The sequence below is a fragment of the Phoenix dactylifera genome, unplaced genomic scaffold (assembly GCF_009389715.1).
Source record: "Phoenix dactylifera cultivar Barhee BC4 unplaced genomic scaffold, palm_55x_up_171113_PBpolish2nd_filt_p 000121F, whole genome shotgun sequence".
Lineage (NCBI taxonomy): Eukaryota > Viridiplantae > Streptophyta > Magnoliopsida > Arecales > Arecaceae > Phoenix > Phoenix dactylifera.
The window spans coordinates 211,018-228,516 of record NW_024067689.1 but is presented as its reverse complement, the minus strand read 5'-3'; the positions used below and the strand labels follow the sequence as shown (position 1 = coordinate 228,516).

Genomic DNA, 17,499 nt, shown 5'->3' with positions numbered 1-17,499 from the left:
TTGAAAAATATCCTCGTCCTCAAGGATATGGTTTAGGTACCGCTAAGCCATAACAGCCTTCGGCATGCTGCCCCAATAGATCATCCCTTGTCGAGTCATCATCCCTTTCTTGTAGAAAAGATGCTTTACTTAGATGTAGGAGTGAAGTTGTCCGGGATGTCCACCTTTTTTGCGGTTGGAGAAGTGCCCAAATATGTCCCTGCTGAAGTTAGGAATAATAGGCATATGGACATACCGCATATAGAAGATCAGTCCCTTTATCTTGAATGGTGCAACCCCATCAACAGTTGCTTCAATTCTTTTGCGGATTTATTGCGTTCGGACATCAAGGGTGACTGCCTCTTGGTCATGGTCACAAGCCTGCAAGTTGCTGTTGCTAAGTGTTGCACCAACATGATCTTCCATCTCCTTGGTGATCTCCTGTTTCAAATCCCTTGCATTAGCCACCCCACGTCGTTGGGCTTCTTCATGGCTTGTTGTTGCAGGTTCTATTGTATCATCCTCCTCTTTGCTGCAATCATCCAGCATGTTTTTTTTGCCGGTGGCTTGATGCTCTTTTCGAAAGTTTCTCGACCTCCATGGGCTGCTGGTTGCAAATGTGTCCAGCACCTTCTATGCCACTCGATGTCGCCTGCGGTTGCAAGGATCTGGTGTCCTTGCTGCTGCAACTTGGGAAGTCAAGTGTGGGTGTCCTTGGCCTCCTCACCTGAAACCGTGGATCCCTAGCGACACTCTTTGGATTTAACAACTCGTCCTTCATATCTACCCACAAATGGACTTCTATCTCCTCTCCTCCTATCCATGTTGTCTCTCCAACCTTCAAACCTTCGAGCATGGAAGGGCTCCTCTTCGGACTCTAATTCCTCATCATAGTAACTTCTATCTCTCCTCTCCATGTGGTCTCTTTGGCCATAAGGCCTTCGAGCATGGAAAGACTCTTCCTCGGACTCGGTCTCCTCTCTCCATCTCTCTGACACCACTCTTCTTCCTTCTATTCTTCCTCGCCTCATGTTCTCCCTCGTTTTTTCCCTCATGTTTTCCCTTTCATCCCTTGCTTGGCCCTGCCGTAAGGCATGCGACCTAGGCCTCTCACCATGAGTCCTATGCTCCCTCTCTCTCTTTTTTACTCCAACTCTCTATCCTCTTTTGTCTTTTTTCTTCTCTTCTCTGCTTTTCTTGCTCCCTCCTTTCTTCCCCATCTCTCCTTATATCAACCCTCCAATTGGAGGGAGCCTCCATTCCTCTATTCGGATGGTTTGCACCTTTCTTCATGAAGTCAAGCCTCCGTTGGTGAGTGTTGGAGCTTGCACCGTACTCCATCTCCAAACTGCACTACTGAAAAATTCAGACGGCTAGAAGGTTCGGTCCTTGCTGAAATCAGTCCCTATTTGCCACCCAATCTGACTCAATTAAAATCTCTTAGACTGTTGTAGGTCTACCGCCTCTTGCGGTTAACCAGCCACTAAGTTAACACCAGCTGGATCCAATCCAAACCGGCTCACAAGTGTGCTGAATTTCAAGTAAGCGTAGGCTCCAACACATGCAGAATTTTAGAAAATAATAGACCCAGCAGATTCAAATTCGAAATTCAAATGAAGGATGTGCAGAATTTAAAGTCCAGCAGTTTCTTGATTTGCGGAGGTTAATCTCCAACCATCGAACTTAATTTCAAATTTCAAATCCCCCGCTGATTTGAAAGATTTAAAATTTGAATCTTCAGCCGCAAATCTAGGATATACAGAATTTTCAAAATTCAAATGGATCCCTTTATGCTGCAGAATTTTTCAAACTCCGACAGATTTTCATATTTCAAATTTCAAAATGCAAATTTTCTTTGATCCGAGGGATTTCCAAATTTGAATCACCAAGTGCCAAACCGGTATAAATGCAGAATTTCAAACTCCAGGAGAATTTTAAATTTCAAATTTCAAACACCCACCGATCGGATGGATTTCAAAATTTGAATTTTCAAACTTAGATCTGACCGCTTATATCACCCAAAGGATGAACCGACCCTGCCTTGGCTAACTCCCAGATCTACCACACACTTGCGGTCGTCACCCAAAGGATGAATCGACCCTGCCTTGGCTGACTATGCCAGTTCCTTGAGTCACTGTAGTTGGAAAAATAGCACAAGGTACTGCCAGTAGCCTTCCTTTATGCTATCCCTAATATTTTCTGTGGCAAAACAGTTGGATCAAATAGCATAAGGTACTACCAGTAGCCTCTCTTTATGCTATCCCTAGTTGAACTTGGCAAAGCCTAAGCTTTGACCTGCCCTTCACTTTGCAATCACAATCGGCCCCCAATACAACCGCCTTCAATGGCAAGCCAACATTCACAAGTAGTTGATAATGATGCAGAAATTTTGAGATCTCAATCTACTTGCAGAATTTTAAACAGCTTCGAGTAGTCTACTGTAAATATTCAGATATAATGTATGCAAACTACTCCACACAGATCCAAATAATTGCAAATGCAGACACCAATAGATCTAAGATCTGCCTCCAATTTATCCTCTTAAAACAGCAAATCCAAAACAGAAATTCTTCTTGGTAGGGCGTTACTCTTTAGAGATCTTCCTCTCGAAGATCTCAATGAAAGCACCAATTTGGTGGGGTGCGTCGGTCGGCCGCCTCCACACCACGTAGTCCCCTTGCCTTCTTTGTGTTTGCCCTTGGAATGATAGTGCAAACTCGACCGCATGTAGGCAACGCCGAGTAGATTTGGTGTTCGGCACACTTAAAACCCTTTGTCCAAGATCGTGATTACAAGTTGCAGCTTATTTCGATGTTTGCACAAGAAGGACGGTTGTCTCTTCCTCGGAATCCTTGAACCAACCAAAGAATTACTGCTGCAGCTTATCCCTTAGTTTGTCGAAGTTGAATCAACACACACAAGATGCACAATGAGAGGAAAGCTTGCTGATTTGATTCCAAAAGAAAAAAAGACAAGAACAATCTAGTGGGGAATTGATTTATCCCGACACTAGCCCAATCTAGCAGGAATTGGTTTATCCCAACGCTAGCCCAAGCCTTAGACAAACCTAAGGCCAAAATAAATAGGCACAAGGCCTCCCAAGCCAATAGGCCGACACACACTTAGGTGGAAATACAAATGCCAAAAGATGTCCTACTAGGTCTATCCTATCTCTTATACAGACCTAATACAAAAGCAATTCGAAATTCAAATTCAAATATTCAACGGAAAGGACATAAATTCAAATGATGTAGCCTTGAATCACACCCTCATGAAGAGTCCTTGTTGGATGACACTTGGCCCCTCTAGAGTGCTCCATCCGGCGCACATCAAGGCTGCAATTTTGGGCGCCCATAATTGACGCCCTTGAATGGAGTGGTCCATGCGCACGGTTGATAACGTGGCTTGCGCGCATGGCGGCTATTTGAATTTGAATGGCAACCATTTGAATTTGAAAGGCGCCCGTGATTGTCGCCCTTGAATGGAGTGGTCCATGCGCGCGGTTGATGACGTGGCTTGCATGCATGGCGGCCATTTGAATTTGAATGGCGCCTGTGATTGTCGCCCTTGAATGGAGTGGTCCATGCACGCAGTTGATGACGTGGCTTGCGTGCATGGCGGCCATTTGAATTTGAATGGCGCCCATGATTGTCGCCCCTGAATGGAGTGGTCCATGCGCTTGTGCGCGTGGCGGGCATTTGAATTTGAATGACGCGCGTGCGGAGTTTGGTGCTCGAGCGCGCATACGGGCTGGCCTGTCGATGCGGGCGGGCGCGTTTGGGCTGCGCTCGCTGGGGCTGCCCTTGATTCAGCCAGGCTTGGGCTAGCCTCCAAGGAACTCAACTGCCTGAAATGTCCCTCCGCCGAAGATGTACTCATCCAAGCCTTCGTGCATACGGCGAATCTCACTTGGCTTGGGGCCGCCACGGTGAAATTTGATGGGGTCCTCATCACAATGTTCGTCGTCTCGGTACCGGACCCCGTACTGGTGCCACACTAGCACTATGTCGGTATTTTGCGGAGTCTTTTCAGCGTACCGAATATTAGTACGCCATCCATACTAGGTACTGATACCGAATCAATACAGTATGGTACATCCCATGCCGCTTGGTTCGAGCCGGTACGATGAACAATGTCCCCAAGTCTAGGTATAGAAAACCTATATTTGATTGTGATCTTGATAATGGCTCTACCGTCTATACACATCCTCCAAGATCCATCCTTATCTGGGATCAAGAGGGCAAGAATGGCACAGGGGCTGACTATGCCTAACAAAACCCTTAGCTAGAAGCTCTTCCACTCACATTCTCTGGGGTTCAATCTATAATGGGGAAGGTTAAGTAATTGAAAACATAGGACCAAATCTATGGCATGCTGGAGATCCCTCACTGGTGGCAAATCACTAGAAAGCTTGTTTGGCACGACATCGGGGAACTCAACTAACAAGTCACATATCTCAATAGGGAACTCAGACTTATGCTCAGCGAACTCAAAAGGAACCTGTCTAGATATAATTGCTAACCAACATTTACTATTCAGAGTCTCTTTTTTGAAAGCTCTATGGTTCAAAATATACATATCCTTCCTAACACAAACCTGAGGGGGTGGTTTATTCTTATGTCTAGATTCCTTAATTGCGAGTTTGGCAAGGATCAAAATGATATTTTTGCTCTTATACTTAAACACATAGATGTTCTCCCTACCATGATTTGCCACATCTAAGACATAAAACCACGGGCGTCCTAACAAAATATTTGTTACATCCACAAGTAACACAACACAATACACTTTATCATCATAATCTTCCATTTTAATGAGCATTAAACATCTCTTAGTCACAAGAAAGGTTGTCTTAAGAACCTAGGCTACCTTAAAAGACTTAGGGTGTGGCTCTACCTTAAGGTTCAATCTAGCTATAGCAGTCTTAGAAACCACATTCATGGTCCTACTCCCATCAATGACCAACATAGCAGTTCTCTCATTGCATCTAATGAAGGTGAGAAAAATTACTAGCATGCTTCCATTCGTCACTATCCACGGCAATAGACAAAACACATCTCACTACATTATAATGGTGGTCATCTCTAAATCATCCTCCAACTCTCTCTCATATCCAGAATATCCTATGAAATCTACTACCTGATCCTCAACCTCTTATGGATTATCAGACTTTTGCTTTAATGCTAAAACTCTTAGGGCTTGAGCTACCTACTAATTCAATCGCTCATATTGTTGACTCGTTCATTCAACTTTCTGGTCTATTACGTTTACAAAGGCTTGAGGGTTAAATTGTGTTGTGTAAGTGGAGGAAACGACATCTGTTGTAGTTTGGTCCATAATGGATAGGTGGTCACTCTATTTATTCCTGGTCATGGCATGTACAAAGATAGACTTAAAATTGCAATAAGTAATTAAGAATCCTAAGCTATTACGATGTGCACACACAAGACTAGTAAGTATAATGCAAATGATATGCTCGTCCAGAAACTAGGCTAGATGTAACAAACAAGAACACTAGATGCAAATAAGGGTTAGGTGCAACGAACAAGAATATAGATTATTTTGTGGAAAAAAGAGATAAAATTAAACTTGGAACTAAAGTAATTTACTAATTACCCAATCAAACAAATATAAATCAAGCTCTCAAAAGAAAAGATCTTACCTCACAAAGAGCGCTTTAAACTACTACTTTACCTTCCAGCGAAGAAAACCTCATGATAGAGGCAGAATCAATAGAAACATGTCAAACAAAATCAACACGTCGAAATTATCTAGAAACAAGTTTCTGAAAAATTCTGCAATGCTGATGTAGCAAGGACCGCTGATGTGGCACTAATGTTGCAGCAACATCAACATGGGACTTGGCAATGATGCGGCAAAGGAAGCTGACATGGCCGTAATGGTGTGGCATTGTTGATTAGGATAGTGGGCATCAGACCACACTAAGTCAGCACTGGTGGGGCACCAATGACATGTCAAATTATGCTGGCATGGCTGGATTAAATAAAACATGTCAGATCTAGGTCAGTGGCTCTAGTTGGATCTGGATCTGAACCCAGATCCATTAGGGCAGGTTTCCTTCCTCGCACGACTTCGATCCGAAGCCATAGGCCCTAGGCAGCATGCCTCACAGTGATGACCGGCAGTTGTCGGTGGAGTTCAGGCTGGGGACAATGCGGAGGCCTCTTAGCGGCGAAGATTGGCAATGATCAGGCACTAGACGGCGATGAGCTTCTGGAGGTTGAGAGTAAGGGTGAAGGTCGATGGTCCTTAGGAGGAAAGCCTCAATTTGGGAGATGGTGATGACCGGCAGCAAAGCCACGGAACCGTCGAGGAGCTCGAGCAGGAGGCACTCGCGAGCGATGGAGACAAGTTGGAGAACTCGTCGATGTTCATGGCGGACAGCCTCCTTGGGGATGTTCTCATCCAGTGGGGCGGCTTGCGGAGGATGGCAACATAGTTGGGAGCAAGAGGGCTCCAACGAAGGGGTGGCAAGCCGCCAATGGTCGAAATGGAGATGGGGACCAAGGAAAAATGGGGGATCAGTGAAAAAGATAGGGGAACAATTTTTTTTGTTTTTTTTATGGGGAGGGATCCGATGGAGGTGGACCTAACGGAGCCAATCATATGCGATAAGGCGATGTGACCGTTAAGATTAGAGCGGGAATCTCGGGCCGATGCTATGGGTGGACGGGCATGAGAGAGATGGAGAAGAGCAGCAGAGATACTATGGCTGTGGTGGTGGGTCGAAGTTTGCTCTAATACCAAATTGACACAGGACAAAAGGAGGAGAGAGGAGAAAGCAACTCAATATTCTATATTCTCAAATTTCAATAATTCAAACTACATTGTCAATTAACATAGCAATGGATTTATATAGACAACCTAAATCTCCAATAAGAGTCTACATAGAAATAAAATACCAGAGTCCTCATAAAATTCAAGTTCTAGAGTCCACATAAAAATAAAATTTTCTAACTCCCAAATAAAATAAAATTTTCTAGTTTCTATAAGGTGCAGCTAGATTTCTTATTAGACAATCCGCCATCACATCAACTGAACTAATATCAACAGTACTAAATCTAGAAAGACAAATTGATATATTCAAACAAGTATTGTATGACGATAGCAAGTGTTGGACAATTCTACAGCCAAAGAAAACACATACCACATTAGGAAATCCAATCAGCATTAGATCTTCAGGATGTATGATACATATTAAGCTCGCAAAAACATCAAAGGTGTCCCTCCATAGGCATAATTGGCAAATGAGGTCTCATAAAGCTAACCCAGATATTTGGGAGGCAAACCTGATGGTTACAATTATGGAAAATCATTGTGCATTTTCACTTAATTTAAACTTCCAAATAAGGTTTGACACTTGTAACACCTTCACCAGAAGTCAAACTTCGAGAAATCAAATTCTTCGCATATACTTTGAATTAGTGAATAGTGAATGCAACCTAATAACATTGACACTTCTATGAAACAATACAATTTTTTTATGCAGTAAATCACAGGCCTCTACCCAAATAACTAGATTTACTCTTCATTTTCAGAAAACAAGGATAGTTTTGAAAAACTCTCAATATTATCCATCAATTCCACATCAAGCAAGTTGGTTAAAAAAAGATGCTGCTATAATTATGAGGATATAGATCATTACTCATAAGCAAGGTCAGTAGAACCATCCCGAATCGGACGTTCCGGTCGTATCAAGCCATCTCGGCGGCATACCAGGACGGTTACAGTAACGAAAACGAAACCCATTGCCGGAGGAGGAGGAGAAGGAAAGAGAGAAAAATAGAGAGCGGGCAGGGGAGGGATGGAGAGGGAGAGGAAGAGAGGGAGGTGGAGGCTGGCGAGCTGCGCAGAGGATGCTCCTCCGAGCTCCACAGCCGGATCTCCTATTTCGTTTGAAATACGAGTCCGGCCGCTTTTTTAATTTCACAATTTTTAAATGAAGTCGGCAAATCGCTTACCGACTTCACTTAAATATCGTGAAATTAAAAAGAGGCGATTTGCCAACTTCACTTAAGAATCGCAAAATTAAAAAGAAGCCCGGGCCCCTGTTTCGAACGAAACAGAAAACCTGGTCACAGAGCCTTCCTCCGCCTCCTGCTAGGGTCGCCGTCCCTTCGCCAGCCTCCACCACCCTCCTTTCTCCCTCCATCTCTCCCCTTTTTTTTTGCTAAAAATCTCTCTCCCCCTTCTCTCTTTTTCTCTCTCGTTCACCCTCTCCCCTGCCTCCTCTACTGTATTGATACAGGCCTGGCACAGTACAGGCCCATACCGACCTGGTGCCGCCAGGCAACCGGTCCGGGCCTCGTACCGACCTGATGCCACCAGGCAACCGGTCCGGGGCCCCGTACCGACACAGCAAAGCATGCTCATAAAGGTTCGCTGTACCGGTCGGTACCGAGCGTACCGTACCCGTACCGATGGGTACCGGTATCGGTACACCAATGTCGGTACGGTCGGTACCGAGCGTACGGTACCGTACCGACACTCGGTACGCCTATACTAGTGCGGCACCGGTACGGGGTTCGGTACCGGTACGGCGAACCTTACTCATAAGTATAAATTTGGAGTGAAAATTAAAGCTATATACCAGAGTAACTAACCAAGGTAAGCTAGAAATAGTATGAACAGAGTTATACGACTAAAATGAACAATCACATCAGCATAAGGAATACAGACCTGAACTACGCCTTCATGGTCTGTTGAAGCCAAATAGTTCTTGATATAGTTATTCCAACAGACACAGCTGAGCTTGGATCGACTCGACATCTCAATTAAGGGGTAATGAATATCAACATTGTCATTTAAAAGAGCATTAAACTCAAAAATCTTTATTTTCTTTGATACCCCGGCAGTAGCAAAATAGTCTTCATCCCGGTCAAAACTCAATGAACAAATAACATTTGCAGAGTTAAGGATATCTACATTCTTCAAACTTCCACGCACTTCAAATTTATTATATCGAGCATACTTGTATAAACCATCAAAAAAGGCTCCAAGACAATCAGTTGATTCCTTCATCATGTCAGTACCATTCTCAAATCCATAGCATTTATCACGAATCTTCAGAACATCAATATCTGAACGTGTTGGAGCATTAGTTTCCAACATGTCAACTCTGGACCTCATGGAGAAGTATGCACTTTCAAGTTGGTCCATATTCCTCATCAACCTCGCCTGATAAATACTTGACTTGGACATCCTAGATATATCCTCCACATGTACAGGTTCTTTGCAAGGGTACATATCTGAGATATCACTGAAGTTATGTAACAGATCTTTGCCATCAGAAACAAAATCAGCTCTTGATAAATGTCTTCTCTCAACCTCTTCAACATCTGCTTTTAAACATTCAAGATCTGCTTCTAACTTGGCAGCCCGCTTCTCTTTTTGTTCTTTCAAAGATGAGAGGAAATGTAACAACAAGTCTGCCTCTGCATCTTTCTCATCAACAGCTGCTGATGAGTGATCTAAGGATGATAAATCTCTACCTTCAGATATTAAATCGCATAGCAGCACATCCCTGGCAAAAGAAAAAGAGAAGCACCAATTATCAGAGGATGACTTCAGTGTACAATTCAGACTAAAATGACACTTCAAATTCATGGAAAGGAGGAAAAAAGATATCCCCTTCTTAATCTGATTTAGATGCCATATGTAAAATTATACCAGCAGACGCTAATACACATACACATGGACATAGTTATACATGCATACATATATACAAATCAAGAGTTGGTCATATTTTTTTTCAAGAATGATCTCAAGGTGGAAGAGGAAATTTAAATAAGAAAATGAGGTTACTGCATATTACGATGCAAAATCCCTGTGGACAGATACATAGTGGTAATTCTTATTGTACTAGCACCATTATACGCTGAAGAAAAAAAAAGAATTTAAAACAGATAAACAAAGGAAGGCCTCCTTTGAGTTTGGGCCCTCTATACAAAAAAAAGTAAACAAGTCATCATGGGTAAGATATGTTTCCATTTGGTAGCATAGATCTATCTAATTATTTACTCCTATTGATTAGTAATGGGCATTGCCTGGAATAGGCATTTCAAAATACTGAGGACCATGCATTTGCCACCAAGACATACTCTACCATACTAACTTCTTGTACAAATTTCTTTTCCTAAGCTTTTAGCCAAAACACAATTCATATATGTTCCTTGTGCATGAGTTAGATTAGCCCAATGCCACTGTTCACTGTCCATGTTACCTCTTAAATTGCATAGAATGCACCAGAATGACACCATGATCTCTCCAGGTTTTAGTTGAATCTTGGAAGCCAATAGTGTGTGCGTGAACTAAGTGGATCAAGAGAGCGCTAACAAGTTCTGCTTGCTAATGGGCTTGACAGCATTGTCTAGCAATTACCACTTTTATGGGATGGACATATACATGGGTTCAAAGAGTGCCTAGTCAAAACATGTTTCAGTAAGGATGCAAAATGTGGCTTGCTGTCCTGAAACTAGAGGGTTTTGATGGAAAGGGAGTGAGGCAGGCAAAATGTTGGATACATAGGCATGCTGTCCATCAAAACATGTTTCGGTAAGCTTACAAAATGTGGCTTGCTCTCCTGAAACTAGAGGGTTTTGATGGAAAGGAAAGTGAGGCAAAATATTGGATACATAGGTGTGCAGTCCACTGACTAGTTTAGTGTAGCTTTTTCTGTCAGTTATTTGCTTACTGTTATAACTTATTAACTGTTGATTCATCCTCCTCCCATATGTAGATGGCTTCTATTGCCTGGTGGCCGGTTGACCAGTCAAAGGCTCTTGCCTAACACCAGCCAATGATCAAGAACAATGTGCTCACAAATAGTCTCCAGAAATATTAAAGCACTAAATATGGTCGAATGGCACCATGGTGGCCCACTTTTTATCTGCAGTTGCTTATGATGGTCCCCTACTGTTGTAATTTCAAGTTTATAACTTACCTTGGGTATTTCCTTTCTCTACCAACACACTCTTGAACCTTAAGGTCTTTCTTGTCTTCTCCTAAATAAAGGGTAAATCTCTGGCTTTTTTATAATCTTGAAGATCATATGGCATCTAATGAAAAGAACAAAAATAGGCACATCTCAGATGGAGTACGTCCCAGCCGAAAAATGAAGGATCTAACATCCTTTAGGCTATGTCTATGAAAGAATCTTCAGCAAAAACTACGAAATCTTGGACATCATATGGAGTTTAGTATTGTGTGAGAAATATCTCAAGCCCTTAAGCCAATATATGTTAATGAGACCATCAATTTTAATTTGACAATAGCAAAGGATAGTACAAATCAGGAAAACATCATCATGCTTGCTTGCTCAAAAAAAAAATTACTGATTACCAAACATGACAATGTAATGGCCTTTGCCAAAGCAGGAATGCTGACTGCATTAAATTGACTTTTTTTTGGGAAAAAAAATCTAGAATCTAGGATGGTAATGCCTTTGCATTCCATGAATATGATGCCACAAAGTGAAACTCAAGCAGATGCGACAAGTTAGGCTCCGCATATTAGCAATTAGGGAATAATGTTGCAGTTTCAACTTTTAGCCTCTGGCTCATGAGATATTTCCCCACTTCTTACTTCTCCATTGGACTAGATTAAATTTCATGATTTAGAGATGAGTCGTGTGCATTTCATTCCATTCTCACAAGCCTAGGCTGTCAAAAAGCCTTTGACTTTTCTTTACATTACATTCGAGAATGAAATTCAAGTCCACCAAGAGGGATGATTTCACTAAATAATTTATTTAAATATAATATGCTCGTGAACCTCAAATTATTAGTCATGATTATTATAGCATCAAAATACTAGAAAAAGAAAATAGAAAATTAGTTTCTTGCAGCCTTTAGTAAATCTATGCCTAAATGAAAAAGAGAAGCATAATAAAGGTCGTGATTGTCAAACATGAAAGACTTCATGGGAAAGGCTTTTGCAGCAGTTTTCATTAGAAACACATGTACAAAATATTGTCACAATATATAAATTGTATTTTCATTCATGTATATCAATAATTATATCAGCAGGAACTTACCTTGACTTTGGACGAGACGAAGGCACTGGATGCAGTAACCAAAGACAAAAACCGGCCTCCTTAGGACTTTCTGATAGAAAAATTGGAGGAAGAATCCTATGGGGAAGATCTGACATAGCAGCAGAATGCACTTCCCATGTTTCAAAATAGCAAAAGAGCTGAAAAGGAAGAAAAAAATCATATTAATAGAGAGAGAGTTGGCGTATCAAATTCAATTCCTATGATGTGGAAGTTATTTTACCTATGAAACAAGTGTCAACAAAACAAATGGCATAAATAGAGTTGAGGCGAAAAAATGCATGATAAACTGTTCATATAGAGATTTGCAGTTTTTAGACATATTAACTATTGTAGCTGATAACGAGCAGTTTGGATTCCCAAGCTACATGTATCATGAGTCTTCATTAAAAAAAGGCCTCTGGAAATTCTGAATTATTGGTTGTAGTGTACCAAGAAAAGTACTGAATCAATACCACCATTCGACCCGGCAGGTTCATTATTTGGATCATTCAACCCAAATGATATGGGATCAGAGGCACCACATCCATCAGATTTTGAAGGGGAATATTAGAAATCATATATTTATCTTACCCGGCAGGTTAATTAGTTGGACCGTTCAACCCAGATGATATGGGATCAAAGGCACCGCATCCATCAGATTTCGAATTGGGAGGAAACTGGTTGTTGGGTATTTGGGAAAGGAGAATATTACAAATCACATATTTATCTCAACCAGTCAAATTGCGGTTGACCCACAGTTGAACCAGAAACCGGCAACCCAGACACCACAGCAGTTTGATCCAGGTCAACAAGTTCAGAACATTGTGCCAAACAACACTACATAAAGCAAATGGTAATATGGGTTACATAGAGGCATACAGTATGCTGGAAATACATATACATATGTGTCTAAAACCTAATTTTGATGGCTATCACACACTGGTAGGGCGTGAACCAATTCACACTATGGTCTTATTTTTATGCAAAAGAATCATATTTATTTTTTAGTAACCTTTCTAAATCTTCTTTTTTTCCCTTCATTATCTTCTAATGCTTTCGCCCAATGCAAACCAACTTAATTCATTAGAGAAGAGCAAATTGCAACAATATAGACCCAAAACAAAATAAAAGAAATGGCATGTCTGACTGATTGACCTCTATAAGACCGACAGACACATAACTATGGATTTAGATGGATCAAAAGATACGAAGAATATGTAAATATGTAGTACTCTATGGACTACATGCATGTATAATTAAGAATAATCTCAAAAATTCCATCACATGATAATTCAGAATATATCTAAAACATTGGTGGGCTTGCACTTTAGTAAAATATAAAGTATCAAAAGGATTTGACACATAGTAAACCTTCTTTGCACCTCAAAAAGAAGAACCCCAAGACTGTAGATGTTCGAGGAAAAGGGGCATATACTGTCATTTCGCTCCTCTGGACTCGCATACCACCTCTCCTCCAGCTTCAAAACTTCAGCTATTGACTGCTGGGTTCTGGAACTGGATACACTTGGACTGCAGGATAGGTTACAAGTGTCATATGCTTCCCCAGATCCTACTTGTTCCATTAAATCACACATAGAATTTCTTTCTCTGGAAATAATAACATCAATTTCTCCACCATGATCTTCTCCTTTCAAGCCAGCACCAGAAGGATAAATATGATGCTGCATGCTGCTACTATGGTGCTCATTAAGTTTCTGATGCTTTGACAGAGAAATTTCGTGGGCCTCTTTATTCTGTTCCATGTACCCTTTCCTTTTCAAGTGATATTCCAAAGGATGAAAATCTTGACTTACTGAGCCTGACAACTGCTCCATCTGACCTTGGGGGACAAAAGAGCCAATGTATTTAACTTGATTTGAAGGCATTATCATGAAATATGATGGCCGTAAATGCTGTAAAACAAGTCCTTGAGCGTGGGAACTATCTACAAGCTCCAGGATCTGCTTAAAGATATGCAGCCTCTCAATCTTGTTTATCTTTTTGTGCTTGGCTTTAAGCCATTCCCTCAAGCTAATTCCATCATCATGAGAAATTGAAACCCCACAACTGCGGCCAGCGAAAAGCGCCATACCATCTACTTTTGCACTGGGTCTACGTGATGAATTAGAAACTATTTCAACATTGCCACTAGGCTTTTCAATATTTTGACTTCGGATCATCATGCCAGGGGAATGATAAGTTCCTTGATATCTATATGCAACCCCTTTACCCTTCAAGGAGTTCTTGACCAAAAAATGTGGAAAACCTGGTGCAGATAAGACCTTAGTCCGGATCCCGCAAGGCGATCTTGTCAGGGCAGTGTTTGAGGTCATGTGGTTATCACCTTCAGCCAAATGTTCTGAGAGCTTGGAATTATTTGGGTCCAATTGTGTGCATGGCAGAGGATTCTGAACCCCAGGTGGGGACTGAATGATTTTCCCTGCATCCTGCTGATGGCCCGTTGTCAATGATTCTTTGGGTGCCACATCTCTCAGTCCACCTGCAAGCCTCGTAAAATTTTGCCATAGACCTTTCCTAACAAGTGGTTTTTCTCCACTACCAGAGCTGCCACCAATAGACAGGTTAGGATTCTTGTAGTTCTTCAGAGTCAGCTCTTCCACCATCACTCCAGGATCATTTGAAGAGCGAGGGCTTTCCCCAAGTGGCTCAGACCCAGATTGCGAAGCTGTACTGCAACTTAAATTTTTTCCTGCTAAAGTTTCTAGAAACATCTCAGGTGAATGCAGCAAAGAGAAACCTTCAGGCCAAACAACTTGTCGAGAGATAACTGGAGCAGCTGTTTGCAAGGCATTGTGGCTATCTGGTTGCTGTGGCTGATCATTCTCTTTCCTTTTCAGGTGAGTAGCATCCATTGAGCTCTCCATGGTCTCACTCATTTCAGCATTCCCTTCCATGTGGTTCAAACGGAGAACTTGAACTGAATAAGTTGGGCAAACTTCAGGAACCAGATGGGCTAAACATAATCTTAAAAGAATCCATAGTTGCATGAACTGTAACTGAAATCCCCGGCTTCCTCAAAAACCCCGTACCACTTTTTATCTGTACATATCGCATGCACGGCAAAAACCTAACATAGATCTAGCTATCAAACAAAGATAGAAAGGACCTCAGCAATACATTGAGCAGCTTTAAAGCAATAGGCAAATGAACAACCCAAAAGAAATCAACTATATAATCCGTTCCTAGGTTTGTTAAGCATGAATAAAAAAAACCCAAAAACAATAGCCAGAACTATATCAAAAGGCTAACATTTCTTAGAAAATTCCGGATAGAACACAGTTAAAGCCAGTGCCGAAAAGAAAACAGTTAGAAAGGAGAGATCTTTTAACCACCAGAAAATTCTCCAACTCCGCTTCAAATGCCAGCAATCGGAGCATTGGATTACCGATTCCACTGCACCGCGGAAAAATCCAAGTTCGATGAATCCATTTACTTGATTAAGAAAAAAAATAAGACTGTAATCATACAGAATTAGAATGAAAGGAAAGCGAGATTAAGATGAAGAAAACCGTTATAAAGAAGGAATCAAGGCAGAAAAAAGAAAAAAAGAAGCCAAGCCGAACCCTAACTGTCCAGACCGCACCAAAACGAGCGAAAATTCACGCAAGAAACCGGCAAATCCGATATCATTCGAACTTGAGCGATCGAACTCTGCTCGACTCGCGCCGCTGCACCTAAATTAATTATACAAAAAACCGCGAGTCCAGGAACCCTAAAATTTCCATAAGTGGAAAGGACTAAGGTTTTTCAGGAGGACAACTTACCTCGAATGAGTCTCTCTCCTCCTTTCTCTCTCTCTCTCTTCCCACGCCTGAAGCATTCGATTCGAGTCACGAATGGGAAAACATCTTATCGTGTCTTTCCGAATAGTTTGATAATTTTTTAGATTTTATTATTTTATTCCACCGCATCCTTAGATGTATCTTGGAAATAAAAAAAATATATTTTTTATATTTAATTAATTTCCTGTGGAAGGGTGTTCTACTTTCTTTGGCCCCTCCGAGCTTAAGAAAAGAAGCGAGGGGAATAAAATAAACGCGAGTGCATTTTAAAATAGGCCGGACCCGGTGACGTGGAGCTCCCCGGGCCAGCCATCTATGAGTTGGAAACATGGGGCTGAGCGCGGCTCCTTAATGGCCGTCTACTTGAAAAAAAATAAAACGACAGTTACGCCTGCACCTGATGCAACCTAAACGGCCGAGGACTGGGATTTAGACGGCGTTTTCTCATTTAATTAATCAGTTCCGTCCATCCATATATATATATATATATATATATGTGTTTGCCTTGGCGACCTGGATCTTTCCCGGACCCATCATTTAGGGCTCGTTTGGTTCGCGGGAAATATTTTCTCTCCTAGAAATATGATTCCTGGGAATCAGATTCCTAGGAAGAGGATACCTAGGAAAGTACTTTTGGCATGTTTGGTTAACCATGGGAAAGTGACAAATTTCCAAAGTGCATATGTTTGGTTGACCATCCACTTTCCTAGGAAAGTTATGTATGATTCCTATTATGCCCTTAATAAAAATGAGGTCTTTAATGCCTCTTTAATGCTTCTTTAATGCTGAAGGGTCTTTTTGGAAAAAAATAAAAAAGGAGTGATTCCCACCTCATGGGAAAGTAACTTTCCTATGTTTCTCATGGGAAAGACTTTTCCATGAAATGTGGGAATCATATTCCCATGGGAATACAACTTTCCCATCTCTCTCCTTTGAAAACTCCAACCAAACAAGAGGCATTTCATTACTTTCCCATTGACCACACTTTCCCCCCTCCTTTTCCTGCGAACCAAACGAGCCCTTATTGGATTCTGGGCTAAGAGCGTTTTCCTACCGCACATCCAGTTATAACATATAATATATATATATATATATATATATATATATATATATATATATATATATACACTTCTAAACAGTGCCGGCTCGAGAGGCCCCCGGCCCAGGAAAGGCCCCCACCCAGCCTTTTTTTTTTTTTATTCCACCATGGCGCTATGGCAGACCGCAGATGAGACGGGGAGTGGGTTTGGACGGCGACATGAAAGGCTGAGACTGAGCTGGGACTGGCAACGGGCGACGGCAGTCGGCAGACGGGGACTGGCGACGGGCGATGGCGTGGTCGAGCAGTCGAGTCGTCGACAAGCAACGGGCAACGCAACGGCTATTTCCTTCCCGGCTCCCCCCTTCTCTCTCCCCTTCTCTGCCTTTTTAATGCCGGAACCTTCTCCGGTTCTTCATTCTTGGCACTCGGCAGTCGGCAGAATCGGCTTGCAAAGTTGCAGAGCGGCGAGCGCAAAACCCTCTCCAGCTCTCCTCGTCGACGTCGCCGTCCTCGGCTCCAAGCTCCGGCCTCCGACTCCGAGCTCCGAGCTCCGGTCCACCGTGCGTCCGTGCAAAGTCCCGTCCTCTCCTTGCCGACTCCGAGTCGCCGTCCTCGGCTCC

At 42.1% G+C, this 17,499-nt stretch overlaps 1 protein-coding gene across 9 annotated transcripts in view; it reads right to left on the bottom strand.

Moving 5' to 3' along the window:
* LOC103713473 (protein SPA1-RELATED 3-like) overlaps positions 1-16,046 on the bottom strand; it is a 28,195-nt gene extending 12,149 nt beyond the window's left edge. For 2 of the 9 annotated variants that reach the window (XR_003386858.2, XR_003386857.2), the window contains exons 1-4: positions 13,417-15,795; positions 12,035-12,192; positions 8,680-9,523; positions 7,148-7,289 (exon numbers count right to left, since the gene is read on the bottom strand). Coding sequence is in view for 6 of the 9 variants with exons in the window: in XM_039116702.1 (XP_038972630.1) it covers positions 8,680-9,523; positions 12,035-12,192; positions 13,417-15,042 (2,628 nt within the window). In the remaining 3 variants the exon portion in view is untranslated. Of the gene's footprint in view, positions 1-7,147; positions 7,290-8,679; positions 9,524-12,034; positions 12,193-13,416; positions 15,796-15,819 lie in introns of those variants that run through there. The other 7 variants (XM_039116702.1, XM_017844373.3, XM_039116703.1 and 4 more) reach the window with 7 other exon arrangements.
* Positions 16,047-17,499: the final 1,453 nt, after the last annotated feature.